Source organism: Lates calcarifer, linkage group LG5 (genome assembly GCF_001640805.2).
Source record: "Lates calcarifer isolate ASB-BC8 linkage group LG5, TLL_Latcal_v3, whole genome shotgun sequence".
In the NCBI taxonomy this organism is placed as follows: domain Eukaryota; kingdom Metazoa; phylum Chordata; class Actinopteri; family Centropomidae; genus Lates; species Lates calcarifer.
The window spans coordinates 8,824,392-8,842,330 of NC_066837.1; the positions used below are offsets into that span (position 1 = coordinate 8,824,392).

At 39.2% G+C, this 17,939-nt stretch overlaps 3 protein-coding genes across 3 annotated transcripts; all 3 read right to left on the bottom strand.

Moving 5' to 3' along the window:
* npy2r (neuropeptide Y receptor Y2) lies at positions 1-2,399 on the bottom strand. Its single transcript, XM_018703211.2, is given in 3 exon segments — positions 1-895; positions 897-1,379; positions 1,381-2,399. Coding segments are annotated over 3 exon segments (1,107 nt in total). The 5' UTR covers positions 1,633-2,399; the 3' UTR covers positions 1-523.
* Positions 2,400-9,240: 6,841 nt separating this feature from the next.
* si:dkey-30k22.5 (lecithin retinol acyltransferase family protein) lies at positions 9,241-11,620 on the bottom strand. Its single transcript, XM_051070553.1, is given in 3 exon segments — positions 9,241-9,533; positions 10,635-11,060; positions 11,062-11,620. Coding segments are annotated over 3 exon segments (642 nt in total). The 5' UTR covers positions 11,122-11,620; the 3' UTR covers positions 9,241-9,377.
* A 472-nt stretch (positions 11,621-12,092) lies between these two features.
* On the bottom strand, positions 12,093-13,917 carry lrata (lecithin retinol acyltransferase a). Its single transcript, XM_018703214.2, has 2 exons — positions 13,276-13,917; positions 12,093-12,388 (listed from the first exon to the last, which is right to left on the bottom strand). The coding sequence occupies exons 1-2, from the start codon at positions 13,807-13,809 to the stop codon at positions 12,236-12,238; spliced, it is 687 nt and encodes a 228-aa protein (XP_018558730.1). The 5' UTR covers positions 13,810-13,917; the 3' UTR covers positions 12,093-12,235.
* Positions 13,918-17,939: the final 4,022 nt, after the last annotated feature.

The window sequence follows — 17,939 nt, forward strand, 5'->3', positions numbered from 1 at the left end:
TTTTCATTAATTTAACTTTATTTTTCTAATATGTTAACCATAAGGACTTAGTAAGCCAGTAACGTATCAAAGCTCTGTTGTTGTGGTGCTGGTATCACTTAATGCAGTTTAATGTGGATGGGTTAATTTTGCTGAAATTTGCAGTTGTCTATCTTTAGTTCAGTGTAGTTCATTTACTGTAATAGCACTAATTAATGCATGATTGTTTGAACATGTGGCTGATAGTGCTGACTTGCAATTTTCAATTACCCAAAACAGAAATACCACAAAAGTTATTACCTTCAGACAAAGAGTTGAACCATTTAACTCATCTCCTTCTGCCAGAGGCCACAAACTTATCAATCATCCCTCATAATTGACTTATTTTAAAGCCGAAGCCCCCTTTTAAATCTTAAAGTAATTTCTTCCAGCCCATACAATTTTCATCATCCCTCAGTTTACAAGGTCAAAATGCAGACACAAAACCAAATACAAACCTCACATATCCACAAATGATTAGCAGTGAACTTTCTGACTGTGCAACTTATACATTTGTTGACTTACAATCTGTGCAAACCCTGTCTTCCTCTTTTTTTGTGTCTCTGTTGTTGGAGCATCTTGGCCTCAAACTGAAGGGCCAATAGCACTTACACACAGACAAAAAGGCTGACCTGTAGTTGTTGTTCATCCACCCATACAGTATTGGATTGACAAATGTCGAGCACATCGCCACAATATGGAATACAGTGAAAAGCAGCTTGAAATCTTTCATAGACAGCACAGAGCTGTCAATGTCAGCAGCCAGCTGAAACGCATGGAAAGGCAACCAGCTGACTGCAAAGACCACCACCATGGTCAGCAGCATCTTGGTTGTCTTCTTCCTGCGCTGACTGCGGTCATTTCGACCTCCGTACTGTCCTGTGATTCTTCAGTTTATTCCAGATGCGGATGTAAGCGACAGAGTTAATGGCCAGAGGTAAGCCATATTGAACCAGAAGCATTGATATGCTATAGATGGTTCCGTTCATGCTGCTTTCTGGCCAGTTCTCTGCACACACCTGGATAGACTCGTCCGGTGAAAGATCGAATGTCCCGTACTCCCTGAAGATGGCGAGCGGGCTGGCCAACAGGGCGCTGACGGCCCACGTGATGACAATGACCACAGCGCACATGTCCTTGGACATCTTGGTCTCTGTGTGGTAGACAATGCTCCTGTGGCGATCCAGGGCGATGATGTTCAAGGTGATGGTGGACACGTGCACGGCCATGCCTTGAGCGCAGGGCAGCATGAAGCACAACACCCGACCAAACTTCCACTCGCCATAGAGCGTGTAGACGAGGGTGAAAGGTAAACACAGCGTGTTCACCAGCAAGTCCGCCACAGCCAAGTTCACGATGAAAGAAATTGGTTACAGTCCGTAGAGTTTTGAACTTGTAGACGACGTATATCACCAAGGAATTTCCAATGACTCCAAACAATATGATGGTGCTGTAAGCAAGGATGAGAACAACTTGAACTCCAACCAGCTTTGTGCTGTCGTCCAGCTTTAAAACCCTCTCTTCACTCATTGTCTCTGTAGTTGAGCCACAGTTGGAAGATTTAACTTGTGAATCTTCTGCCTCAGTCATGTTTAGTTGATTTGTTGCATCCATGGTTAACAGTCCTCATCAATCTGTGAAAACACTAAGGGTTAGTTGAAGCAATGGGTATTCGTGTTTTGGCCCAGACAAAGTCAAGTATTTTCTGTTCTTGCTTTTTATAATGAGTTAACAGGCAACAATCTGGCAAAATGTTTTCAGCATTTCTCCAAAAACAATAAGGCAACATCTAGAAAATATAAATGAATAGGCAGTTATTTAAAATTATGACTGCACTGATGCCTACTAAATATCTAACTTGGATTACAGGGGAGGATGAACTATTATTCATGGTACAGTTTGTACACTGAAACCCTTTTACAAGCTTTCTGAGATGAGATAGGTATCTTGAAAATATTTTAAGCATTTGAATCACCAGAAAGGTCCGCCATAAACCAGAATTCACACCACATCCTAAATAATGGACCGTCTATAAATTTGATGAGTGAAAATGAGCTGAACATCAGAGACTGCAGATGATGCCTTCAGGAGGCTGATGCTGGAGCCATTTAACAGATAGTGAAAGATACAGAAGAAAATATGGACACTGACAACAGCAGTGATTTTGCTGTAATACAGACGCATTTACTGATCCACAGCTATCTTTAAATAAAACTAAAACTACACCTGAGCTAATGCTAATATTACAGCTCCATAAAGTGATGAGTTCAAGTCCTGATTCTCTGTTTTCCAGCTCAGAAGATAAGATAACTGCTGTGTTTGTAGATATTTACTTCTCCTGTCAAGAGGCACAATTCACATTGAAGGCATTAGCCACAGCCATGGATTCTCTTTGAATGATTAATGATTTATCTTTGCTCGATGTTTAAAAATCTTATCACTTCATATCTTCTCCCGTGATTAAAAACCAGTGAAGAACAACCTGCTAAGCTGCTGAACTTTGAAAGACTTTAGTTGTATTTGTGTACTAATTGTCCCATCGGGCTTTATCTGCCCCAGTGTTGTTGTTTCTCTGCTATTGCATGTATCCACCTCGCTGAAAAATAGCATTAGAAGTTCAAATGCAGCTGTGACTGAGGTCTGTGGCAGCTGGTGACAGTCAAAGGACATTATAGGATGAGAAGGTGGAATGGGTCAGTGGCTATAATATGCAAACCTGCAGTGAAAAAGCAACTATTTTTTCCACACTAGTTAACTGCCCGGATCAAAAGATCAAATGTAAAATCAACAAGCGTTTTCCTCCATAGTAAGATCCACTCACCTCAACCTGTAGAGTATGTTTTTTAGAGTCCTCTCATTGCTTGTCTCCAGTAAAGTTTTTTTTTTTTTTTTTACGTGTTTGTCCTCCTCCCTGCGTTATCCACATAAATAAAGGGTAGAAACCACTCAAACACCGACGGAATTATGTTGTCTAATGGAAAAGCTAAGTGAGCGCTGCAGCAAAGAGCGCAGCATTTGCCAGTGCGCACTGCAGCCCGTTTGGCACTGAGAGCGCATTACCTGCCCTGTGAGGCTCAGAGGGACCGACATGTGAGGCGGGCTGAGCAACGGGGAAGAAACGCGTGCTTCCCCGACCCGCATCCTGGAACCGGGAGGTGATGCCTGCCCCTCTGTTTGCCCTTCAGTTCGTCGTTTTAACGCACTTCTTCTGCTGTTCGTTGGAATGGCAAATGTCATATTTCCGCCCATCTGTGTCAAAAGTAAAGCATATGCATGAGGGATGTAATGCATAGTGTAGATGGAGCGTTTGTATTAAAAACCTTTAGTAAATGAGAAAGTGTGAGAATATCCAGATCTGATGTCAGTTTAAGAACCGTTTCAGGTGCAAACAGCTCGTTAATATAATTTATTATAATCCCGTTAAATATATCTGCTTTTTGTTAATGTCAGTAGCTCTGCTCTGGGTGTGCCTCTGCAGACCAGTCCTTCAGAAGAAAAACACAAGGCTCATAGTCAACAAACACACCTTACAAATCTGTGTTTGAAGGCCATGTTTTTGAAAGGGATCGAGAGTTGGATCATCAGGGGGAAAAATAGATTCCTCGGAGTTAAAGACATCATCAGGCAACAACATTTTTCAGACCTGATATAAAAGCAGATCAGATATGTTAGTGTTAGGCACAGTGAGTTCAATTTGAGTCTTATCAGTTATTTACAGCACTGACAAATGTGATTAGAAAGTGACATTCAGCATCATTTGTACAGAAATGTTTCAGTGAACACAGCAGCATCACTTTGATCCAGATGACATTCAGTAATTAAAGCAAACTGCTGCTTAACTGCTGCTTAACTGTGATTATTTTACAATAATGAAGATTTATTGACTTTACTCCACCAACCACAAAATAGATCATCATTAGAGACCTCACTTTGTGCAATAACCCCTAACATTTCATATTATGGTCAATGACAATGAGAGTTTACAGTTTAAAGTGTAGCAAAATGTAACTGACCCATTTCAAACTGTTCAGCCTCTGGATGGTAATTGGGTTCATAATTTGATCACCACTGTTATAAACCAAGACACCATGTGGCCATTAGAAATTGAGTTACCATCAAGCAGCCTCCTTGGCAAAACCCCACTTTGCCCATAGTACAACTACACAGATGGTGAAGTAATGAGGAAAACCAGGAAACCCTGAAAAGATGGACATGTTAGAGGTTCCTCCGTGATTTTAGGAGGTAGAGCAGACTGTAAATGATGACCTTGTTTCAACAGGAATGTCAGCACCAGAAAAGATTCTCATGTTGTCATTTAAGTACAATAACTGTGTTTTTGTCCTATAACACAGTACAGTTTGTGTCACAGATAATTTTGCAGTCTATTTTCCACACAGTTTTTACATTGCCTTTGAAGTGTGTTCTCTTTAACTCCAGAAACAGTTCACCTCTGATTCAAGTTCTTGATGATAATTCCCACATTAACAAAGTGGATGGTATCTACCTGTAATCAAAGTTAAAACATATAATTGTGTGATTATTCTATTCTTGCACCATGTCCTTTGCACCAGTCTAATGGCAAAAATGTAAATGAGACTAAATGTATTTCCTGTTTTTATTGACCCTACTTAAAGTAGAGATCATTGTCGCGAGTCACACCCTATAAATTAGAACTATCCACTGCAATAAACAACAAAATGCAGAGCCGGTGACTGAACACGAAAGTACGACGCACTGACTGATTATTGATATCCTCCATCTAAATGGAAATCGTGCTCTGGAGATATCTGAAGTGACTGAAGCATGCCTGAATACCTGCAGGAGTTTTCATGGCTTACACACTGTGTCTGTAGAGGACACACGGCGCATTTATCATTCTTAACAGCAGAGACATTAAGATGCAAAGCTGCACAGGGCCCTTATGTCAGGGATATTTAATCATAGCCTATTAAATAAGATTATTGACCAAATGTCACCTGTTCTTTACAATGCTGCAGACCTCTGCATGATGTCAAGATCGCAAAAGCAAATGCCAGTTTGAAGGTGAGCTGCTTACACAAGGAAAACTTCCTCACTGTACTACTATAATGTTTTATAGTATGCTGTTATACTTTTTTTTAATCCTAATTGGCCAAATTCAAACCCTATGCCACAAATGACATGATTACTTTCTACAAACAAACATTTTTTAACAGACATGTTTGATAGTGACATGAAATGACAGCAGACATGACATGCAACAAAGGTCCTCAGTTGGCGATGCAGTGAAAAATGAAAGGTATTTTCTTTTCATAAGGCTGAGCAGGTTTCACTTACAGGCCAACTCTTTGTGTGTGTTTATGTCTACCTTTAGTTGTATCGCCAGATACACCAGTGTCTTTTATGAGTCTAAATAAGGTGATCATGATTCATGGCAGCAGAAAATTTGCATGCAAATAACAATAATGTATTGCCCATCCTTTCCACATGCACAGGGCAGTGTGTGTGTAGTCAATTTAGACTACTATTATGACACTGCTCTCTCACAGCCAGGGCTAATAGTTCCTCTACCTGCTGGCTGACTACTTCTCTACCTCAGTATTCATCATAATTACTACAGTCGCTGCTGTGCCATATTTGCCCATAGCATTTAATAAAGCTGAGGAAAACAACAACTGCACTGTCCCTGTTCTGGATTTCTCAGTTAGGAATCAGCAACACTTTCTCCTAGAAACTACACATATAGCTAAACTGAGACAGCAAATACACTTTGTAGGAAACATATTTGTGACCAGATTACATTTTCTATTACTACCTTGTTAATTTACATATTTGGCGAGTCCCAAAAATGTTGATCCTGAACATATCAGTAATATCTCCACTATCAGACCTATCTGTTCCTGTTCCTCCAAAAATTCAGATTTTACAGTATTGTATTTTACTGTACTGTTCACTTGTAGTGACTGTAGCATCATTAAACCTGTTTATGTTTAAGTGGAGACACTCACAGCACTTGGTTATCAACTTCAGAAACAAAGTGTTTAGTGACATTTAACCAAAACTACAATCTCTCCCAAACCTTAACTAGAGTCTTTGCTGCCTAAACCTAGCCACAGATGGTGTGCCCACCATTCACCCCAATCCCCTCATGGTGACTCAGCTGCTGTTAATAAATGTGGGAAGGGGACAGAAAATGGCAAAAACCTCCACTGAACCTTGGTGTTTGCTGAACACTAGTTTAGCAGACAGAAAGGATTTGATTGGTGTATATTCCCATCTGTGTCCAGCTGCCCCATGACTTTTATGAGTTCATGTGTTTACACAAACCACATTTGAAAACATTTAAGGGCAACACACCCCAGCACTGTATGCACCATTTGTTGTTTATGTAGCCTGCGCAGTTACAGTGTCATGATGTGCATCATCGCAATTTGATGCTCAGCAGAGTGTCAAGACACACCACTGTTCTATTTCCCTGCTTCCAAGCCCACCTACTTTCCAGAAAAGCAATACATTTTTAAAATCATATTCACTCCCGAGATCAGCAGCTACTCCACCTTGAGTAGCTTGTTTACTACATCTGGGAGAACCCTCTCAGAACATTGGAAAAGCTGGGGCCTGCAATGTTTTAAATAGGCCATTGCTGGAGAGATAATCATTTAATAGAGTCACTACTAGTCTTTCAGTGGTGTGGGAACCATTTCACAGTTGGAATGCTTAGACTAATGTCCCTCGAGGCTGTGGCTGGGGTGAGAAAGAGTTGAAAAAAAGGAAACTGAGTCTTACTATTATTCTTAAAAGCATGCATTCTCAAATAATATATGTATATCAGCATTAAGAGTACAGTAAGGGCTTATTTTCCTCTGATGGCTCTAATGAATGGTAGAAATTGTAGGCATGTTTTTGCTTAGAGCAAGTCCTCCTTTATCCTAGAGACAGAATGTTTGTTTGTGCTCTCAGTAAAGATTCTTCCCATTCACGTCTTCCTTTATATTTAAAGCATCCATGTGATCCAATCATCTATCCATTAGATATACTGTTTATACTTTGAGGGTCATTGGGGGGGCTGGACCCAATCCCAGCTGGCATTGCCCGAGAGGCGGTGTACACCCTGGACCGCCTATCACAGCCCACATGATATATGGCTGATATATTTATTGGTAGCTGAATATGGGAGACTGTCCACACCATGAGAAGATATAGAAATGAAAATCAGATTTCCCTCAGTGATCCCATCTGAAAATCTGACAGGTGTCAATTTTAGAGGTGACAAAACCCAGTTACTCTTCATTCTCAGAGGGGACTGTGCACCTGTACTCCGCTTAATAGAACTTGCAGGCTTCAGACCATTACATCAGCTTCTTTTAAATCAATACATAGTGTTTCTCTGCAGGATTAGTGCCTTAGTGGAACGTGTAGCGATTATCCTTCATTAACTTAATTATTTGAGAAAGATGAGAAGTGCAAGATGTGTGTCACTTCTACATGTAGCAAAAGCCAGAAGTCTCATTTCACACTACCTTTACCCATCAGAGGGTTTTGCCTGTGCTCATAGAACCAGGGTTTCAGTATGTAACCTTTGTGTCCTAACATTACAGCATCTAATGTATACAGAAAGCAAAGTGAGATCCTTCATAGACAGGCAGAGGAGGTCAGCCTATTTGTAACATTTAGTACATTTTTTTTCCTCTGATGCCAGTCTGCCAGTTTATAATCTCATGCCATTCCCTCCTTGTCCACTAGTTGTCCCCAGAGTGTTTCCAAATTTCCACATCAAGTGACTTCTACACCCACCTACACACCTCATCTCTGTTTCCTCATCAGCCCCTCAGTATATACTGTACGTATACCTAGACTTACCCATTGGCCCAGATTGTGCTTTTCAAGCTGTAGCAAGCTAGCCCTCTAGTTTTCTTGTTCCTGCCTGTTCTATTATGATCCAGTGCTGTTCTTTTTGGACTTTTTGCTCGCCTGATTTGCCCCTTTGCACTTTTAGAAACTTTTTAGAAATACTTTCAAAGATACCCAGATGTTGAAAGTTAACGTTCCACTTTTTACTTTTTGAAGACCATTTCATCCCTTATATATGGAGTTAAATAAATTTGATAGCTTTGTAGGCACAGACAGAATCACTACCATCAAACTATAATAAAGAGCTATTGATTTGTTACATGAATAATATTTCTTGTTGATTTCAAGTGTCTCCTCTGGTTCATGAAGCCATTTGAGTGTTTCCCTTTAGACAAAAGAAAGATCAATAACTGACCACTCTGACCCTCAGATTCTTGAAACAATTGATCACCCTGAAATTCAGAGCTGCTTTTAGTAATACTTCTTGGTCACTGTTATGTATCTCCTCTATTCACTCAGTCTATTTGTGTGACTGTTGTTTGGTTGCTTTGAATTATCAGGAGAAATATTAAAAGAAGGTTTGGGAACATTGCCCAGTGCATTATATTATTCTTGTTGTAGTTACAATGACAGACAGTCGGTTGACCACATTTTCTGCAGTAATGTGTAAAACATTTAACTATAATCAAATCTTATTTGTGGCCACTATTTCCCAAGCCTGTAAGCTTCAATAGTATGTTCCCATGGACAGTCCTTTGATGTATTTTAAATGCAGTTTTTCCTTTGGGCAAAATAGAGGGACACGATTAATGTTGATAGGATGTGAAAATAAATACAAGAAACACAACTGGATACAGGTAGAAATACATGTTTAATGGACTGATAAAAACATAACACTTCTCAATATGATCTATGAAAGTAATATTACACAAGAAGCTTATTGCACTTTGTCCAAGCCAACATTTAAGCTAGAGCATGATGTGAGTGTAGTGTAACACTGATGACTTTTAAAAATGATCCTAAAGAATATAACAGTATCTATAGTGACACTTGCAATAAGTTCTGGCCAGATCTAATATGCATATGTCATTGTTGTATATATCAGTGGTTAGTTTCTTCTTTTGATGTTGAGCTTCATCTCAGTATTCAAGAGTTTTCCACTGTGCTGAGTCAAAGTTCATTTATAAACTATGAGCTGCTACTGTTAAATGAGATTCATGTTGAATATCAGAGCCTAGTGAACATTAATGATGAATAACAGACAAAATTAGACATCTACTAGAAAAAAAAGGGTTTTATAATAGCACCATCATTCAAAGAAAATCCCACTTAGGCAAAGAAAGATAAAACATCTGGAAATATAAAAAATAATCAACAATTGGCAGATGAATGTAAAGTATAAAATAATGACATTTTATTATTGTGAACACATTTGTTTCCCAGTGCCTTTAGCCGCACAGCTAAAATACAGGACTTTCATTTCAGCATCCACCAATTTGTTAAGTTAAGAGTCTTTACTTGTGAGGCCTTTAGGCTGCCATCCAGATGGTGAATGAGATGAGCAGGGTTGGTAAAAGAGTCAGCGGCGTCACACAGCCCAGATACAACATGATTCCTGCACCACACAGCGCAGTCAAATAGGCACTCATCCTGCTGCAGATGATCTTCCTCACTGTTGTGCAGAACTGAAGGAAAGAATGTGAGAATTAGACGGTGATTCAGGGCAAAGTAAACGATAAACTGGTAGAGCAGTGATTGTCACTCGGGATGACAGCAATTTGGGATGAATGTAACACTAGATGGAGCCACTCATCTCATGAATAAAGGAAGTTAATTTTCACTGCAGTGGACTGAAGTAAACAGCCCTCATATGACCATGAAGGAGTAAGTTCAAATTCAAGTATTAAGCTAGCCAAACGTTGTGAAATAAGACTGTTTTCTTCAGTCACACTCCTTCATAAGTACATTTGCAGTAGGTTAACAATGCTTTACACTGAGTGTTACACACAAACTGTCCAATAATCTGTTTATCATTAAACCCCTTGGAAATAACTATGGGTATTTCAAATACTACACGTGTGATAACCTGTGGCCTTGCATGTGACTTCAATAATGCAACATTCTCCAGGATACAAAGATGGGATTGAAGAAGTAAAGATTACTGTGGGGGAAAAACAAACCAGCCTTTCCAATAAAACTCACTGCCCAATGATCACTGAGAGTAGATTTTGTCAAGCTGTTCAACAATGATATAAATGATTTTGTACATTTTGTACAATGTCTCTGTATAGAATATTTCAAAATATTCAGTGATGTTTTTTACCAGATAGCAATTTGTAAAACACACCTCAATCACTAATTCAGTCCTATTAGATGGAAAGTACAGTACGTTAATCAATCTCATATGAAAGGATAGGTTAACATTTTTTCAAACCTGCCTTAAAACAACACTCACATGCTTACATGTACATTAAAAGAGTTACTGGTTGCTCTAATTGTTCCTCCTGCCTATACTGGCTGTGAAGAGATTCTTCCCTACTGTGATTCCAGTGTAAGCAGACTGGAACAAACTCTATGCATCCATGCAAAACTGTATTTCAAAGTTCAGCTGAAACTAATAGGATAGAACATCTGAACTCGGTACAGTTTTGTGTACAGTGCAAAGGATTTTTCACAGTCAGAATGGACAAGAACAATTGCAGCCACCAAAAATGTTTTCTATGTAATGGGCGTGTCACTCTTGTTTTAAGACAGACTTTCTACTGACTGTGAGTCAGAGACTCTACCTGGTATGTCTGGTAGCTGATAGCCATGCCGTATCTGCAGTACATGACGTAGTGTTCACAGTTGTACCACAGTAAACTGTAGGTGACAGAGCCCAGGAGTTTCTCAGCCCTTCGAGCCACTTCATCCCCATCCAATGGAGGCTGGCTGCACACTTTGTCCATGTGGTTGATTAGAATCTCTGAGCCATACGCAAAATCCACCACAGAGTCCACTCTGACACTGGCAACTTTAGTGATAACCCCCAGCAGCAAGCGGTTGTTGGTTACCATCTTGGCAATTGCGGATTTGTTCTTGGTAATCACAGGCAGGATGTCCGGTATGAGATGAGCCACACGGTTGTCACCCAAGTAGATACCAAAATGGGTGAATAATGTTCTGGGGACTTCTAATAGATCACCACGCTTGTAAAGGGACAGGTCATATTTTCGAGTCGTCCTCCTTTTTGGAAGCTGCGAAGAAAAAGTTGAGCAGTTGGTAGAGAAACATGATGGCAGTCTGCAGCAAAGCACCAGACACCTGAGCATTTTATTGATGTTGGAATTGGGAGGGGCCAGTGTGGTTAGTCAGATTAGATATTGGTCAACGTTTCAGTTTGATTTTGACAGAAATAAAGGAGCTTTCTCTAATCACTTTGCTGTGCAGTTGGATTTTGAAACTCTGGTCTTGTTTGTGGTGTATTAAGGTCAAGGGTCCTCATTAAGTTGCAGAATTGGCAGCAAGTTAAATCCTCATTTAAAAGGTCATAGATGTTGAGCGATCGTACGCAAATAAACAGCCTTTGTTATTCATGGTCTAGATTGGTCGAGAATGTTTTATTCAGCATTATTCAGCACTTCCTTGAATATCAAGAAAAATATGCATTTTGAACAGTTATACGAATATAATTATATATGAAATGTAATGTGGAATTATCTAATTCATCACAGGCATAGATTTATAACAACATGAAAAGACTCAGCAGTTAAACTACACTGCCTCATTGAGATTGTTTGACAGTTTGCTATTATTACTTAACATTGTTTGGCGTGTATCTGTACTGTATATGCTGTATTACTGATTTAGATGATTTTACACCCAACTAGTTTAACAAGTAACCCAATAACCAAATACACCATGGAGTATCTGCTATTATCAAGGCTAATTCAGGGCTACGCTCCTACTGGCATGTTGGTACACACATTTACACAAGGCACACAAATAAAAATAAATTGTTTATTAAACATTTGTCATATTTACAGCATTATATTAAGTGCACTACTATAAAGTATCCACTATATACACATTATGATGCTAAAGATATTGCTACAGTCCATGTACCACTGTATATTCACATTCATTGTGACTCAAATGTTAGCAACGATGTGTATATCAAAGATTTCATGTATTTCACTACACTTTTACAAGAGCACAAGTATAGGAGCCATATAGAAAAGTATTGCTACACAAAAGCATTCAATATTGTCTACACAATAAAATGAAAGTATTGTTGTAAAGCAGACTTATAAGGCATCGCATGACAATAATGCACCATTTGGAAGAGGTTTCCAGTCAGCCTTCTTTGCCAGTCAGTTCATTTGCATGTTCTTAGTGCTGAGCCCCTTTAACCGGCCATCCACAGAGTGAAGGGAACAAGAATTGTAGGTAATGTCGTTGAAGGTGCCATGCCAAAACAAACGATGGAGATAATTCCAAGCAGTCCTGTAACAATGACGCTGCGCTGGTCTCTGATGATTGATTTCAGACACTCACAGAACTATGAAGGAAAGAAATAAAGTTTGTTACGTCACTTGGTTTGTGTTTAATAGAGTTAGATTGTTTTGAATTTTCTGGCTGCAGAAAGTTTCTGCTTTGCTGCCACCTGGAAAGTGTTTGTAAAAATCATCAAACAGGGTTCCAGCATTTTCACTGCTGTTGTAAATCAGTGTGCAAGGTTAAACTCAGTTCACTCTGCACTGGTTAGTTTTACTAATCAGATTTGCAGATTTGTTTTGGAATGTGTATTATTGGGATTTCTTGCAGTGCTTTATAGTAGATGACTTATATTTAATGAGTTGAGTATTTTGTTTAGGCCGTTATCTACGGAGTAAACTGATCACAAGACAAGACTGTGTCAGGATCTGGGTGGCTTACCACCTTGGCTAAACTATTCTCTAGGGGAAACCCCCACTTAAACATGTGGACCTGTCTTGTGGGGGGGTCCTGTGTCTAGTTTTAAGACCTAACTTTTCTTTATACACCGCTCCCATGATGCATATGTCAAAATATTAGGCCTATAATGAATAGAATTCAAATAGCTTCAAACTATTTGACACAGAAGACTTGGAACCAGGTTACATTAGTCCTGCATGGGAGTGCTATTTGGAATTTTTTTTGTCTTGTTTAGTTTTGTTATTTGGGTCTTGGTGTGCCATTTGGACTTGCTACTTGGATGCATGGAGGGGGCCCAACAACAAATTTTAGCCCACCTGCCTTGACACATGTTAATCCAGCCACGCTTGGACTGACTTTAAAAGAGTGAATGTGGATTTTAACATAGCATCATTTTTCTCCAAGATACCTATCATTATCAACAACTGGAGTGACATTTATTGAGGCAGACATTTAATTCTGCACTTGTTGCACTATTTAGAGGCACCATACCTTCTCTGTTTGGCGGCTCGCTGCAGACCCGTATCTGCAGTATGTCACAAAGTGCTCACAGTTATTCCACAGCAGACTGTAGGGGATTGCTCCCATGAGTTTTTCAGCTCTCCTGGCGACAACTTCATTGGGAAACGCTTGCGCCTTCATCAACTTATCCGTACGATTAACCAGTATGTTGCAGCCATATGCAAAATCTTCCAGTGTGTCCACGCGTACCGTAGCAGCCTTATACATGCAGCCGAGGATGAGTCTCTTGTTTGTTATGACAGAGCTGATGAGCTTCTCGTCTTTTGTAAGCACAGGGAGGATGTCAGGGATCAGGTGAGCTACTTTATTGTCTCCTAGGTAAATACCGTAGTGGGTGAAGATGGTTCTTGGGACCTCAAGCAGGTCTCCTCTCCGGGGGGGCGGCAGCGGACCGCGCTGTGCAGGGAGCTCATGGTCCTTACCGTCCAACCAGCTGGACTCAAAAAGTTTGAAGTTGGACACGAGGGAGAGCTTCTCCACCAGGAATGTCAACAGCTGCAGCATCGTGAGAGTTTAGGAGGCAAATGTGTGAAAAAGTTTGAGTGAAGCGGGCTTTTTATTCTTAGTGGCACGAGGAAGAGAGACTGTGACGAGAGAATCCCGAGGACACGATTGGCCACGAGTGACCTTTTGCACGTGCGCATTCTTCATCAGTCACCTCCTCAGCATCTTGCATTTCTTTCCGCGTCATAGTTCTTTAGACGCGCACGTGCAAATTTTCAGCACTGATCCACTCTTGTTTTGTTCTATTGCGCAGAAAGGGAGAGAATAAGCTGTTAAGTAGGATATTAATATTATTAATTTTGAATCTCTAAAGAATCAAGACAAGGTAGATGTAGCCTATTTCAGTGAAATCCACAGTGTTATACACACAAAAAACGTGTGGTGCGTAGATAGATAGATAGATAGATAACTTAATGCGGTTTAGTGTGTATAGTTCGATCGTCACTAGCTTTTTCTTCAAGACAAATTCCTGCTAGATTTGTATTTTCAAGTCATGTTTTGATAGGATTTACATTATAGGAATGGCACTTTAAAATAATTAAAAACAATAGATTTAATAGAGGTAATGAGCTCAATTGTTCAACCCTCCTCTCATTTAAAACTGAGAACAAAAATCACATTGTTAATAACATCTACCACCAGCGCCCCCACACTCAAGTAATTGGAGCCTTTCAGGAGACTACTGGGTGTCTGATGATAGGCCACATGTCATTTAATCATTTAGATAAAGTTATAAATATAGTCATAAGTCACTTGACTTGCATTAACTTGAAGGGAACAAAGCCCACTGATGCTTCGGTATAAAACACCATCACAACACAGTACAATATTTATCTCCAAAATTGGAGTAGTATCTTTGGAGATAAAGTAGTATACAGTGCAAATACTTCAAAATTGCACTTCAGAACTTGAGTAAATATGATCTTTACAGGTTCTAGCCATGGCCTCACAATTTAGTTTCACATAGCCTGCTCAGTGTGGGGAGTTAACAGACAACAACAAACTGAAAATTTGTTAGATGCTGCAAAAAGAAAAACAAGTAGAAGAAAGACTATTAAGCTGATTAACCCTCAGACAGTAACTTGCCAAGGAGCTAATGGGAGGTAGATTTTGTTTATACACAAAGACCAGTCTGTTCTGTCCCATCATCAACCCTAGATCAGCTCTCAAAAAAATAGGGGGCTGTGCTGGATGGCCTGCACTTTCTCAGAGGGACCATATGATGAGATAAAACATTCCTTTGACCAGATTACCTTAATCCTGTAGGCTTCAGTTACACGCTCATCTTTCAACCCAGAAAATACCTTGAGAAACACTTAAGTCTTTTTGATCTTGTGTCTTCGAATCATTTGTTAAACTACATTTGCTGACCTAGATACTGTAAAGTTTAATTTAGGCCAGCTGCTTTGTCAGACTATGGGAAAGCGTGAAAGAAAGTGTGTGCCCTACTTTTGAGGAAGTGTGTGTGATTAATGAGTGTGCAGCACCACACCTCTCAAATTTTGAACTTCTAACCTGGAAAATTTTCAAATGATAAGCTTGCATTTATACATGATAAGCAAAAGCAGGGAATAAACTCTTATCACTCTTTGTGAAGTGTGTGTGTGCCAACAGTGCCTACTACTCAAATCTTGAGTGAATCCAGAGTAAATTACTTTGAATCAGTATTAAATGAACTAACTTTCATTGAGTTTATACAATGAAAACATCTAATGTAGTTTATGCTCTTATATTTTTTGGACCAGTCAATCACAGTAAACTGAAAGTAAACACAAGTTTCTTTTCAGTCAGAGTTGAAATTAAAACCAATGAGAGCTTCAGTATTTCAGTTTCAGTTTCAGTATTTACAAACACACTGAATTTATATTGTGATCCTTTTTGCAATAATCAGTGATGGAATAAGTACTCAGATTTTACATTGTAAAAATACATATGTAATGGCACTAAGCAGAATAGCTCATTTTAGAGTGTTGGATTATGTTAGTTATAATTTGAAATCTTAAATTATTATTACTGATGCATTAATGTGTAAATTGTCTGCTGTAGTTAGTTGAGGTGGAACTAATTTTTACTGTTATACTTTTACTATATACTGTTGGGTAATTTAATATTTAACAGTGTGTCATAATCTATGTTATATATGTAATCTATGTTTATATGGTTTGGATCTTCAAACTGCAAAGTAAACATAGTAACAACAACTGTCAGATAAATGTAGTAGAGAAAATTAGTATAATTTCATTGTGAAATGTAGTTGAGTAGATGGGAATAGTAACATAAAATGGACATATCCCAGTAAAGTAACATAAAATTGTTACTTGAGTACAGTACCGGTGTGAAAGTCTGAGTAGCAGTGACATTAGCCATGAACTTTAAAAGTGCAGTTAAAGGTGCAGATATTTTTTGTGTTTATTATATCATAATATAACTTGACAGGTTGATTTGGAACAGCTTGTAATTTCTCAGAGAGAGCACACAAGAACATACTGTATAAATCAATCAGGATAATAAATAACAAGAGACAATGTAAGACACGGGTGTTAGTATACTGGTAGTGTAAATAACATAGAACAGCTGTTTATTATAGAACTGCTGCAGGACCAAATGAACCCTCTCTGAACTGTGTGTAAGCAAATTAAACATAGAGGCAGTAAATCGATCCAGCAGTGCTAATATTAAGAGGAACATATCCAGGTCAACGCAGTTGTTTAGTAACATAGTCACTAAAAACCTAAGACCACAGTATCATATGGTAAGATGCTCCCTGTAAGATGTACTGTACTTTTTACACCAAGGTCATCCATGATATGTGGACAGCAAAGTGTCAGCCTCATTGCTCATTCTAGCTTGGATCACACCATGTTCAGCTGAGTCGACTTACTGCCTGTGACCGAAGGCTGAACCCTCAGGTGGCGTTATAACAAACCTTTGCCCTCTGTCCTGGGGAGATTTACACAATGGTCAAATGGCTCCAGACTTATAGTTGTGGCCAGTGGGGGACTCTAACAAGCTCTTTAGATTTAATTCCTGGTCAGACAACCTGTGAACTATGCTGACTTTGTTTCTCAGCCTTGAAACTTAAGTTGATTACTGACAGACGCATTTCCCAAAGACGTAAATGTATTTGCGGAAAACAGTGATTCAGCACCATATTCCTATGGCTTGATTTACAGGATAAATAGTGGTGCACTGCCACTGCTATGTACTGCTTATATGTTGTTTTGTATTCTGATGAAGTATAGACTGTATACAAATGTCAGCCTGGCATCAGTGTCTGAATACATCAACACCAACAACAGCCCAAAACACATCTTAACATCCTGGACACAGCGTTGAAAAAAAGTACCCATGTCTTCATGGCTCTTAGAGAGAGAAAGAGACACTTTCCATCTGGTGTTTCTACACAAAGAGGCCAGTTCAGCAAAAGTTCAACACTGTTTAGGTTCATGGGCCTGGCAGTTCATTCTCAGGTCAGCAAGGCTTTATATCCACCCTGGGCCTGTTTTTTTCCACATAATAAAACCAGGTCACGAAGAGGTAGTTATGGTAAGATTTATCATCTAATGTCAACATGGGGCAGACAGATGAAGCTTTATTAAGCTTGATTCTGTCACATGTATCTTCACTGTTTGTTTTGATGTAATAAAAAGAGGTGTGTTTGCCATGTGCAACATGAAGAATATTTACTGGCAAACCATTATCAACAACTACACCCATGTTAAACTGTACATCCCACAAAATTTTGGAGTGATAAGACTGATGTATGGTAGCCTTAAACTGCATGGAATTAGCTGCAAACTTTTCTTAGTCAAACAGAAAAATGTCACACTTTACTCACTTGCAGTAAAGACTGCATATAATGTATAATGTTTAAGTTACAGGTCCATTAACCCACTGACTTTGTAACCTCACAATCCATAGCAGACAAACATTCCTGTTTCGAATCTAGGCCTTGCTGGAGAAAATCGAGGCCCCAGAATCATCTGTTCTGAGAAAGGAGGTGTATTTCCATTAGGTGTGACATAAATCAAGCACAGAAGTATGAAACCAGAGCCATGTGGGAGGCTAAAAGTAACTGAGACAACAAGATGATTAGGCATTATTACTGTCCTGTAGATATGAAATGAGAT